Genomic DNA, 13,816 nt, shown 5'->3' with positions numbered 1-13,816 from the left:
GGATTCGTCAATTTCACGAAGGACACCGTCGCGTCGCGTCGCGTCGCGTCGCGTCGCCTCGCGTCGCGTCGGATGGATATTATGACGGCACTAAACAGATTCGTCAACGCCACGCGACCGTGTCCCTGAAGCTCAGGGCCAGGAGTAGGAATCCCAGAGGTCCTTGGAAGAAGGATGTCATCCCTTCGATTATCTGGTCTGCTCGCGTGCCGTGTATTTTTCCCGAGAAGCGGCCATAATGGACGACCTTTCGCGAATGGAAGACTTATTCTTTTCAATCTTCCTCTGTAGAATAATCGACGGTTTTACCGGGATATGATTTTGAATACTTTTTCAGATTCTTTGTCAAGAAAAATGATCTTAAGTTTGAATTTAATCAGGTGTTTTTAGAAAACTGTGCGATTAATAATGATCAAGAAGAAATTCCCAACAAAGTCTTCGCCTTTACTTGACACCTAGTTTTTCTTCGCATAATTCTCTAAAGTTTCTTTTGAAGAGAAGATAAATTGGATGATTAGGGTGCATCAGTAAGGCGCGCGAGCAAAGGTACGGTTCCTGCTACCTTACAGTTCCTCCGACCTTGGGTCCCTCGACTAGAGAAACCACCCACCGGCAACCGTTTTAATGAAAATAAGTAATCTCGCAAACAGGAATTGTGCCATCGTAAACGGACGCGCAATGACCTCGTAAATATGAAAGTTTCCAGGTTGTTTTGCCCCTTGTCTATCCCTCTTTCTCTTGTTCGCTCTTTTCCTCCATATTACCCATTCTTTCCTGGGCCCTGTTGCAGTAAATTGCAACGATCCCGACCGAGAAAGCGGAGAGAGAACGAGGCGGAAAGTTGGAGTGCGAGCAGAAGGGAGAAAGGTGAAGGTACCAGAGCATAAAGAGAAGGAATGGGTATTCTGGGCCCCATTATAGGGCCCATAAAACACCTTCCTAGGCGCGTGGCCCCAAGGACGTGCAGGCACTCGGTCTTCCTTTTATTTTATTTCTAACTTGCTCCATGGGTCGAAGGCTTCGCATGTGTTGTACAAGCTATGCTGAATAATTTTACGAGGCCAGATTGGAATGTTACTATTCCTAATATAAAATATTGGAAATTTTGTTTGTACAGTAATGCAATTTAAATTTGCCATTATTTATTAATATATTCAGCTAGGACGATGTTTTAAAGTATACTAGAGGGTTGCTGCTGAATTGTTAGATTTTGATGTCTAAATAAAGAAAAAATATTTTTGTTCATCATTTCTTGGAGTGGACTTGAAAAAATTGTTTGTCGAGTTATAGCTGGTATATAAATTCAAAATATTAGATCTACGATTGGTGGTATTAAATATAATATATTACAGTAAAAAGGGGTGAAATTTGTTTCGCTGTTCTGATTATTTTAAATATAATTTGTAATAGAAATTCACAATATCACTGTAAGTGCCAAAATGGTTCTACAGAATGGTAAAAATCAACGAACAAAAATGAAAAGAAAAATGAAAGGCCACGATATACCGAATGTGTTTTTCGTCGTATTTTACTACACCGTCGAGTGACATGATACAGATACTGCAGGACAGCAGTCACCCATGTGTTTTTTGACTTCCATTCTTCTATATTCTTGTATGTACGTATTCCAGAATAGTAACCGGCTGTTTCGCTACAGAAAATGGACTTTTGAAATTGGTCGTGTGTTTTATTGGCTTTGGTTGGTATCATGTTGTTTTTTGAGAAATACACGTGGCCTTTTGTTGGAAAGAATATTCGTGTCTGGAATTCTATTGTTATGTTACATCTCTATTTTAGAAATTATTTTTTTTTTTCTTTCTGTTTGCAGATAAAATTTCGAATTATTGCTCCATTATTTGAAAATTAAATACATTAAATATAAATACCAGTTAAAATAGTAAATGAAACTTTTATAAATTTATAAATTATCGTTTTTATAATACTTTCAAGCAGCAAATGAAATTCAACAGATTTAGCTGATGTGGCTGGTCGTAGTTATTAAGTCCTCATCAAGATCATTAAATAAAAGAGCCCAGACATTATTCAGAAGCAATATCTCGACCAAGTGGCATATATAAAACTTTTAACACGTTAAAATGATCATTGAATTTCTTTTTCAATAAACATTAATTTTATTTAGAACTCAAAGATAAGACAACCTCGTTGTCAGAGAAATCATCATCAAAAGTTTGATCCCTTAAAAAATCAATTTTACAACTAAAATAACTTCCCATATAAAAGAGCAAAAAAGTAGAAGCTCGTCGTTCCCAAATCATCTCCAAGCAACGTCCAAGGAAATTTCGATAAGAGAGTCAAGCCTTTTTATAAAAAGAAGCACCAAAATCGGCGCGGCGATAGAGCTTGTTATCAGCGATAACAGTGTGTCTCGAAGTGAATAAAAAGGAAAATAAAGAAACGGATTCGTACATATCGTGAATTTCTGTGAATCGAAGGGAAGATCGCGGCTGCGACAGAACCGGGAGCTCTGACATCATCGGTGTCGACAGAACCGATTACCTGTTATCTAAGGAAATAAAGGATCGTCGGGTCTCTTTTTCGTCGAAACGCTTCCAGGAAACCCGTGTTACCGCAATATCGCGGCGAGCACACCCACATCAAAGTGCCGAACACCTCTGGCACATCGTGGACCTCGTCGTACGCTTTGCACAACGATAAGATTCCCGTGATACCAGCCATACAGTTGACCGTATACATCTACCTCTGTGTAGAAGGTCAAGTATCTGTATCTGTATAGGTGCATATGAAATTTCAATTAAATTTGAATTGTCACTTCATTTATTTTTCAGTGTTACCGTCTCTACAATTTTTTTAATAGATCCATGTTAGACACTTTAATGACAAAGATTTATGCAGTATTCATTTCTTCTGCATGTACAGGTACAATAAATGATCATTTCCCCCTTCGGTAATACGCAGAAAGAAGCTATGATTTTATATTATATAAATATTATTGATTTCTTTATGAAATATTTATTTTTAAATCACATTTTGCAACATAGAATGAATAATAATATAAATAGATAAGAAATGCAGACAGTAATTTATCAGAATTAGTAATATGTATTTTAAGCTTATGAAATAATTGTAAAATATTTAAAATCATTGTTAAATAAATATAAACTGTCTAAGGAGGATTACACGACCAGACCCCACTTCTTAGGGGGATCCCCTTGTAAAATGCACTATAATTCTGCAAATTTTCGACCCAATTTCTATTGCAAAAATAAATCTTCTTTTTCTAAATTTTTTATCTCAAAGCGATCTTTACACGTCTGATAACAGCGACTGTATATTGCTCATTTTATTGCTTCGCTGATAATAAAACAATATTTAACCTGTTTCCCGCAATTGTATTGTTGTAGATACGTCATTCCATAAGTTGGAAAATCAAATAAATTTCTTGAATTCGTTTATTAGCAATTTTGATACAAGGTTCTTCATAATTTATAATCCATTATATGTACATAATTAGCTGCATTAAAGTAGAAAACCTTCCATAGGATAGGATAGATGAAAAGAAAATATCATTTATTCGGATTATGACAGGAAAGATGATTCTTTTTGCATAGCAAAGAAATCTAATGTTGCATAAAACTGGCCCGTCTGCGAACAGCCTCGAACTTATCCTCCTCGGTTGCACCCCCGTTGGAATTTATACGATCCAATATCCGTTGGCACAATACATATATCACAAACAGTTCCAAGCAGAGGCGGACCAGTGTTGTATGCACGCGCGCGCGCGCGCGCGCGCCGGTGTACACGGCGCGGCGTGGCGCACACGTAGAGAAATGACACGCGAACATAAAGCGGCTTTGCGCCGATAGCGGCGCCTTTGATGTGCCTTCATTCCGACTACCTCCGGCATAAAATCGTGAAACACACCGGCTAGATGTCGTACGTCGTGCTGCGTTGGCAATAGTCGCTTACCTCCGACCTTACTTCTCTCTTCCTTCTTCCTCTTCCGTTTTTGTGTGCCGGCATACATACAATAAGGGATGCAAGAATATCAGAGATGCAGGGATATAATAAGAGGTGCAACATGTCCTTCGCCAAAAGATTCTTATTCACCATATCCCTGAAATTTATCATTTTCATCGATAAGTATCTGAAAAGCTTATTGAAAGTCAAATACAAGGAGGTCACGTCGGCTGATCGCTTTTCTTCGAAAAAGTGTAGATTAAATAAAGCGTATATGTAGCACGGTAGCACGGATGCGCGTTCGGTGAATCAGCGAGGTCATGATAAGGGGCGATAAACGAAGTCACCCGATATCGATAGCAAATTTAATGACGAGGGAGTGGTCCCCGATTGAATAGAAGCTGCCGTTCGTAGGAAAGTTTATCGTCGCGTCGAGCGAATGAAGAAAAAAAACGAGCAATGAAATAAGAGAGGTATCGATCGTAGAAGGCGTAATTTCTTTAAGATAAACTTTCTTCCCTGGACGACAAGATGATCCAGTGTTGCAGACACGCTACTCTTCCTAAGAAAAACAAACTCTCTTAATTGGCCCCGGTGTGAAGAGCTCGAGGGGCCTCGATTTATCGTCCTCTCTTCTCTTGGCTTGGCTCATAGGCTTTCGTAGATGACGAATGAAAGATGAGACCAGGGTGATAACCGGGGTGAAATGGCGAGAAATTTGTAAAAGCAAGAATAATTAATTTATTAACCATTCAATGTTAATTTTAATATTCGTTAACTGGAAGGTTATAAGGTTAATGAAGTTTAAAACAAATTTCTTTTCAAGAAAGAAAAAAAATAAAAGTAGAAAATTTCAAGAAATCGATTTCACCTTAAGAAAATATTGAATCTCGATAGCTCACATTTATCTTGAAAAAAACAGTGAATTCTATGGAAACACTTTTCTTTCCTGAAAAATATAGCAAAGATTAGGTGCTACTTGTTTCAATATTCTTGGATATTTGCTTGATATGCTTTGATTTCAAGTGCTTCAGTGTAAGGACTCGTAAGTGTTTCATAGGAGGCTTGTCTTATTGATATGTGGTACCTAAATATAGATCATATTACTTATAACTATGTTGGAGTATGTATCAAAGATTGTCACTAGAGTATCAAATGCATCAAAGAATTGCATTGCTAAAATTACAAAACATTGCTACAAATGTTCTTTATTGAGATTAAAAATACAATTCTAATAATAAAAAGAAAACTAAAAATTTTTTTTCTTAATCTATGAAATTCTTCCAATTTAAGAATTGATAAATATTTAAATCTAATCGCAATAATATTGAATATGGTATGTAGGTCAGGGTTGCAATTGATCCGCCTAGGGCTTAGGCGGTTCCGGGGTTAATCCAGAATAGTGTAAACCCTTCTGTCTCAAGCAGATAAAAAATCTTACGATGGTGACATGTTGCACGTTGTGTTGCGCCCGTGGGTGTTACATACATGACATCGAACGAAGTGGCCACACAGGCATTATCTTCACGAGACCCTGGTCGAAGAGAGCAGAAGCAGTGGGCGTCTGTTCTTGCCATTGAGACTAAGCAGACGATATCGCCAGTAAACGGTTTTCAAAGGAGAAACAGAAGAGAAAAGGGCACGTAGGAGAGGAGGATTCATTTGACAGCTACTTGGGTGCCGTGTGAAATTCGGGAAAAATGATTAGGTACCCCGTGTTATGGCTTATCTAGCGGGCTATCAACGTGGCTTCCAGCCTTTGGTCATTTGCAGACATTGCTATCAATAAGAACGCTGTTTTCAACAATAACCAAAGAAATATACAAGAAAGAAATTTAAATAAATTTAATTTCCACTTGCCATTTTTTGACCTGCTGATTTTTTTCTTTTTTATTGTTTTAGGGTTATTTAACCCCTTAAAGCAATCATCCTTTCAGGAACCAACGGTAGCCAAAGTAAGTTAATTTTGAAAACAATTTGAACCCTTCATTTCTGCACAGTGAATTTATTATTACTACTCTGCGAGGGGCAGAATTTTCAGTACAACCCCATGAAGTTACTTGGAAGAAGAAAGAAAATTGGTGTCTAGTAGTAGTCTTATGGTTCATTTTCTCGCACGGTGCCCTTCGATTTCAGGGTCCTATCGTAAAGTTTATTAGAGCCCTAATAAACTTTGACTGACCCAATTTTTCCAAGGCAGGTATCGAAGCTATACTGAGTGTTTTTCTGGAGGCAGAAAAGTGTGTTGATGTTGATGGAGTTAACGATGCCCTATACATACGTACGTAATTTTTCTTCACATTTTCTTAAAATTCAGCAACAGTTTTTTTCTATAAAAGTATCATTGGAGCCAATAATTGTTTGCTGTATTTATGATAATTTTTCAAATCAAATTATCACATTTTCAATCTGCTTTCGTTATCAATATAACATTGAACTGTATAAAATATAATTATTAATTTCAACACTGATACCAATTAAAAATATCCCTCTAAGTCCGCAATAAAAAGAAACTTGCAAAAATGAAACATTAACCATTTAGCAATGCATAGCGTTTGGAGGGAATCAATGGGGAATGCGTTCTCCGTGGGGCAACTTTTATTTCCCCTATACAGAAAAGCCGTGGCAATATGTATTTTGAACAGGATGGTAGTTTCGTTGGCAAGGACCTACGGTAGGCTGCTAGGTAGGACGGGTTTTTACTTTATAATCCGCAAACAACGGTTTATGCATTTATGTTTATTATTTTTACAACTCTGTAGTAGAAGTAACGGGCTCCCTAACGAAACTGCTCTACCATAGTCATTTTAATATCGGCCCCTTTTGCTGAGAGATCTGGTTGCCGGCACGAGTGTCAACTATGGTCACTAAATGCTTGTACATATTTGTTTGTATAGTGTGTAGATTTAGACCAGTTTCTATTTTTTTATACAGTGAAGACAGAAATTGAACTAATGAAATCATTTCAAATTGCAATTAAATAAAAATCTAACATTTAATTAATTTTATAAATCAAGTAATTTAAATAAAATTCCTTTATCAAACTTTCACTTCTGGTTGATTTTCTTTTAATGCATAATCAATAGCTACTCGCCTAAGAAAAGAAAAATATCAAATTTCGATCAGTACTTACTCACCTAAGAAACAACAAAAAAAAAACTCTCCCTGCAAAACTACCTGGCCGAAACTTTTGACCCAGAGAACAGGAAATTTTCGTCGAAGTTGGGAAAGAGTGTCGTCCACCATTTCCAATTGTCGTTCGGTAATAAAATCATAAAACGTTCGGTATTGCCATCCTACTAGACCACGGAGATGGCAGAGGCTCGTGCCGCACCCGCTTCCGGTTGACCTCTCCGAAGTCAACGGTTTAAAAACGCAACAAGAGAATTAGAAATAAAAAGGGGAAGAAGATAGAGAAAGAGAGGAGAGTACAGCGAAGGAGGAAAATGACTAAAGGATTTCCGGAGCGACCTAGACAAATTTGATTTTGCACGGCGAGTCGCGTTGATTTTCATGGAAACTCCGCTGCTAAGACAATATCCAATATTTTACAGGCAAACATCTCTTTCGAAACTTCGCGCTGATGGGAATTCCCCGCTTGTGTGAAACGGTGCCAATCTGTTCACGACACGTACTGATTCCATAGGGATTTACAAGCAGGTAAAGCGTAAGAAGCTCTTCGTAGACGATGAAAAGAGTTTAATGGAAGCTTCTTTTCATTCTGAAGAGGACTTAAACTATTTCTGCACCATGTGGATCACAGATGATCCATAGGATTTAATTAAAAGCACGATTTAGAGTAAGTTAATCGAAAAAGAAAATTTAGCTCTTACTTGTTAGTTAATTCGTTTGTACACGTATATCCGAGTAATTAGGATTTTTTTTGGGGCGGGGGGGGGGATGGGGTTGCAAAATCCTAGTTACATCAATGTTATTATTTTTTCAATTGCAATTATTTTAACAAAATCGATAATTAAAGGATTGGAAGGGACCCTATCTGCACATTTTTTTGAAGTGGTTTCGAAGGTCAAGCAACAGGAACAAGGAACGTTTTAAGATTGGTTACTTTTTTTTCAAGTTCCCAGCACAGATGTCCTTCACCACAGGAATCGAGTTACGACAGAAACACGAAAAAAGAAAAAGGATCTCGTACGTTCTTTCTTGAATGGAGTCTGCTTGTCTCCAGATTTCTGTCTGGTGGTAGCGAACCTTGTTCTGTTCAAGTTATTTAAAAAGGGATTGTCTCATAATTTATTTGGACCACACATTCGCTATACAGAGCTAAGGATCTCGACCAATAGAATTTGGGAATCGACAAGACGTTGTCCGAGATAAACTTTTCAGTCTACCGTGGAAACGGTAATTAGCTTCGAAAGTTATATTATAAACAGCCTGTCATCCCTTGACGCAGATATTCGAGTGCCTCGAGTGTTTCTTAGCCTGAAGAGGAGTTACGAAGGAGGAGAAGAAAAGGAGCGAAACCGCGTGGCTGTGGACTTCACAGTGTGGACGTCACGCCGTCTGCTCTTTTCCCAAAGAATTTTCAAGTTATCATAACAATGGTGCAATCATAATTGTGAAATGGAGGGTAAATTGAATATTCTGCCTTCCAACCCCTATGTAGTTACGCTATTCTACCATTTCATAGAAATTAAAAACGGAAATTTCGTTGAGAATTGCATCAACTAAGCTGTTTAATATTTTTATGATCAACCATACATGATGATAAATTAAATTAAATAAAGGTTTGAATGTGCAAGATTATCCGACCGCTTTATTTGAACGTCCAAAAATAGAAGATTCATAATTTTATCGAAGGTATACGAAACGTGTATCTACCTTATGGCCGATCAGAATTTGCAACATTAAATGTCTGCCTTCGATTATACGTGTAAACGTTGCGATTACAGCCATGTGCTTATCATTATCGGAACCATTGCTTAACGTTATCTTACTTCTGAGGGAAGCAAAGACACCAAGTTCATATCCGACAATGAGTTTGAAAAAGAATTTGCAACACTCTTTAATAACAATTAACTTTTCGTTGCATTAACTTTCGTAGAATAAAATTTTTAAAAAATACAAAAATTTCATAGTATTAATAAATTAGTAGTACACTGCAATGAGTGGTTGATACATATAAGTGCTAAATTAAATTAAATTTTAAATATCGGGATTTCTTGTATGGTGTAGGGTGGAGAGGAGGGTCATATTACTACCCTTTCTTTTACTATCAATACTGGGGCACTGTATACATACAGTGTATATTTATATATCAGTAGATTTAACAATACATATATGTGTAGAAAAATGAGAAAAGAGTAATGACGGCAATGTACTTACAAAGATGTTTCAGAGATGACGAGAGCTCAGCAAGGGGTTGTTGAGGCTAGCAGGGGGATGTGTCTGGCTGATGGAGCTTGAAACTGAATTAACCATCCCTGCCCGAGGCTCGTGATCTCGTCGCAACCTCATCTCAACGACCATTATATTTGTCTTTGTATGCTAAACATTTTCTGAAATTATACGATAGCCAAGTTCCAAAGTATTCTTTGTCCATCTTCTATCTTCTATATTCTTCCGGATTCGTTTAGAAACTTTTTCAATATGAGAATACAAACAAGAACAAAAATTTTAATTAATCATAAATTTCAGTAGACATTTGACTTAATTTTAATTTTAACTCATTTTGTTTTATTTCAATGATTCAATTTCTAATTAATCCAATATACTTTTTTAATAGCGATAGAGAAATTATCAACAGATTTTAATCGGTTTGATCAAGGAACAAATTTATTCTTTTATTATTTATAAAAGATGACTGTATCGTACGTGAAGGAGTTAAAGAAACACCCGACGTGTAAGCAGTGCTGTGAGCATCAAAAGGTTCGTTCTAATCTCGCGAATAGAGAGTTCGTACGTCGCGTCGGTGTCACGCTGTCTGCACGGTCATAAATTGATAAGCTGGTTTACCACATATTCTTATCGTACCGCCTACGATATGACGCGTTGATGGTTGTCGGCTTTCGTTTCTTATTCGACCGATATTAATATTAGTAAACTTACTGCGATCCATTGGGGTAACTTGAATTTTTAACCCTTTTAGCAAGGATCTACTTGGGAAAAAAATTGAGAAATATCAAAAGGACCTAGGTTAAAAGGACCACGTTATCCGACAGCAAAGTGTTAATGAAAAGAATCCGTTATACCCTTATTAAAATGAAATAATAATAAAGATAATGCCGTATCTATCCGACGCTAGTCAAGTGTAGTATAACTTGTGGTTCGTTTATAAGGGCTGCAGTGTAAAACATTAAATTTAATTCAATTAAATCATGCAATACAGTAATTTCATATATGTATACATATATAAACCTGAATATTTCTATTTTAGAAGGATCTGCATAGTAAATATACTCGATATAATAAAAATAATCAATTCTGGGCATTCATAATTTCATTATTACATACCTATTTGTTCTGGAATAAATATCAGTTAAAGTAGAACGATGTAAATTATAAAATAAATAGTCGTGTGTCGATACATGCAAAATTATAAAAGCACGACAATGTAATTTCGTCGTTGAAAAAATGTATCTCTTGCTCGATTTTTCCAGTATTTTAACAAATTATCGTTGAAACCAATGGTGGTATTTAATGTATGTAAAATTTTTAATTGGTGTTCCCTTCACGGTCCACCATCCGAGGGTTAAAGGTGTTTCAATACTATGCATAATACATACTATGCATAAGAAACTAATGATAAAAATATCATACAAATTTGAAAGGTGTGCAAGAATTAAAAACTCACCACCCCGATACATTATTAAATTCAATTTAACTCTTTCTCTCTTCAATTCATTCTAAAAATAAGCGATTTTATTACCCGCCAAATGACTTACAAAATGAAGGATAGAAGGATTTCTCGTAAGTACATACACTCATGCATACACCTTTGTACCGTTAATCGTATTTCCGTTTAATTAAACTCTAGAATTCCGCGCACCGTCTCCATCCGGGGACGCGAAAGCGGCAGCGTGAATCGGGTATCCGGTAAGCGTAATCTTCTCCCGAGCGTTGAAGAAGCCCGAGCCAAAGACGTCCGCGGGTGGCTGAGCGTCGCGACGCCTGGGGCGACGGTGGGGGGGGGGGGTCACCCTGACCCAGAAGCTCCGCCCCTGTGGAAGTCGAGCCGCCAACCGGCGTGTCCAACGTTCAGGGCACGGTAGGAGGAGCCACCGTGTCCCCTTGGCGCCAGGTATAGCGGCCCTGGAACATCGACGACTGCCTGTTGGCATTTAGTACCGCGCCGACTCTTGAGGTAACGTCGTCTTCTTTTTCGTCTTCCATCATTTCTGTCGCCTCCTCCTTGTGCTGTGCCTCGTCCTTACGGCGGACCCACATGAACATTGTAAATAGTCGACGAACGACAGTCCGCTGGAGCGATACGTTATCCTAGTGCCAACGAGGATCTATCGGTCCGAGGATCTTTTCTTGTGATTACCGTCAGTGTTTCCGGAAGGATGGAGGCGAAGATGGAACCGTTGACACCTCCGCATACGCCGCCCACTCTGGACAGATCGATACAACAGCATCATCAGATGCAGATCACGTCGCCCAGGTGGATCAGGTCTCAGCAACTAACTGGGAGATTCATGCAGCAGCAACCGACCGGACAAAATGTCGGCTATCAAGCCGCATTCTTGGATAATTGGCTCAGAGGAGCTGCGTTGCTCGCTGTCAGGGGTTGTTGCCCTCAGACACCGTCCACGCATCCTTATCATCATCATCATCATCATCATCATCATCAGGGTCATCAGGGACTGCATCCCGCGCTTCCTGTACCGCCTCCCGCCTCCTTTCTTACCAGGAGACTGCCTGGACAGAGGCCCAAGAAACAGTTCATTTGCAAGTTTTGCAATAGGCAGTTCACTAAGAGCTACAATCTGCTGATTCACGAGAGGACGCATACGGATGAACGTCCTTATTCCTGTGACATCTGTGGAAAAGCGTTCAGGAGGCAGGATCATTTGAGAGATCATCGGTGAGTTGGAAAAACAGTGTTTTTAGATGATTCTTGAGGTGTCTTTAAGGAATATTTCTTGGATCGATTATATGCCTTGGGTATAAAAATATGATAAGTAATCAAAGGACACTTGATATGAGTTAGGATTTAACCCTTTCTCTATATTCATCCCTCTAATCGTAAGTAATACTTTATTTGCGATAAGAAAATTTTTAATTTCTTCCAATATGTGGAACTATTTCGTTTCAATGGTTAATAGTTATCCCGATTAAAAACAATTTTCTAACTTCGTAATTTCTCGAATAGATAATTCCCTGATTCTCAACGGAATAACATCTGGCAAGTATTACCTACTTATCACCGATGAACTTATCTTAGAGGCTTTTCAAACGAAACTCAAGATCCAATCTTAATGACCCTCCAAATCACCATCAGCGATCTGATCTATACCTAAGAAATTTTTTCTCTTTTTTTCAGGTATATCCACAGCAAGGAGAAACCTTTCAAATGCAGCGAATGTGGAAAAGGATTTTGTCAGAGCAGGACTCTGGCGGTGCACAAGATTCTCCATATGGAAGAATCGCCGCACAAATGTCCCGTCTGCTCCAGGAGTTTCAATCAAAGGAGCAACCTGAAGACACACCTCCTTACACACACAGACGTGCCGCAGGATTTAAGGATGGAAGCACCGGTCGCTCCGGAATCCAGAATCAACGCTTCTACTACTATCAGACAGATGGCGGAGAGGGTGAGTGGACTGATCCCGATTCAGAGGACCAGCACCACCACCCCTAAGCTAGGTTTCAGTATAGAGGACATTATGAGACGTTGAAGGAGCTTTTTCTCCTTTTTAGTAGAGATGTTCTTGTCGTTTTGGGAGTCAGTGTGATTGCTTCATTTTCTGTGGTATTTTACCTTTTCTGTGGATTATAAGGGTTCTCACCTAATAATAAGGATGTTTTAATATGTGCTATTTTTTGATAATTGTTTTTGAACGAAGCACACTGATTTCGAATGTATTATACGTCACGTTGTAAATATGCTTTCATTTAAATTATTCGACACTTATCCATGTAACATGTAAATAGTCGTGTAGATATTTAACTGTAAATAAAATAGTAGATAAACCGATTGATAGGCTATATTTCGCGTAGAATTTTGAGTGTCTCATTAACTTCTATTAATTTTTTTAAATGAAGCTTATTTTGTCGTCGTTGAAAGTTAACTCAGTTTCCTTCGATTTACATTTTAACATTAATTTTTGCAATTTACAAAATTTAAACAATTCTAACAATTTAGTACAATCAATTTCAATAATAATTTTTCAAGGTTTATTTAATTTAAAAGAAAGTAATGTATAAGATGTAATAGAGAAGGAAGTAAAGTTACAAGTGGATTGGGTACCTCTCGCGATAAGGTTAAAACGAAACTCTGAAGAACACCATAAGGTGAATTAACAAGGGGTCAGTGTATCTCCGAAGGCGTCAAAATAATTGGTTACTATGCGTCCGAGATAACGATCTATACCTGGAAGTAGCAAGGTGTTTTCGTCTATCGAAACGTTAAATCGAGTTTCCTGTCCCCTTAGTTTTTCTCTCTCAAAAATTAGGAATTCTCGATCAGATAAGCCAAAGGGACACCTTCTGGTAGTTATCTACGCGCCATCTTTATCCTCACCAGTGACCTGTAAATAGTCCCAAAGATCGTTTCTTTTTTTCGCTCGTTTAATCTAGCCAGGGTCCTGTTGAACCTTCCTGGACCACCCATGTCTCGTACATACACGTAGTTTATACCTGACACTCGTGGAAGTTGTCGATGTGGCTCTTATTTAATAGCCGGAGAAATAGAGTC

General features: G+C 38.0%; 1 protein-coding gene across 1 annotated transcript; it reads left to right on the top strand.

Annotated features, from left to right (window-relative positions):
• The first annotated feature begins 11,266 nt into the window (after positions 1-11,266).
• LOC114878676 (protein odd-skipped-like) lies at positions 11,267-13,158 on the top strand. The gene is made up of 2 exons (XM_029192755.2): positions 11,267-11,983; positions 12,443-13,158. The coding sequence occupies exons 1-2, from the start codon at positions 11,463-11,465 to the stop codon at positions 12,795-12,797; spliced, it is 876 nt and encodes a 291-aa protein (XP_029048588.2). The 5' UTR covers positions 11,267-11,462; the 3' UTR covers positions 12,798-13,158.
• The last annotated feature ends 658 nt before the right edge of the window (positions 13,159-13,816 follow it).

This window comes from Osmia bicornis, chromosome 14, assembly GCF_907164935.1.
Source record: "Osmia bicornis bicornis chromosome 14, iOsmBic2.1, whole genome shotgun sequence".
NCBI lineage: Eukaryota > Metazoa > Arthropoda > Insecta > Hymenoptera > Megachilidae > Osmia > Osmia bicornis.
This window is presented reverse-complemented; position numbering and strand designations above follow the sequence as displayed.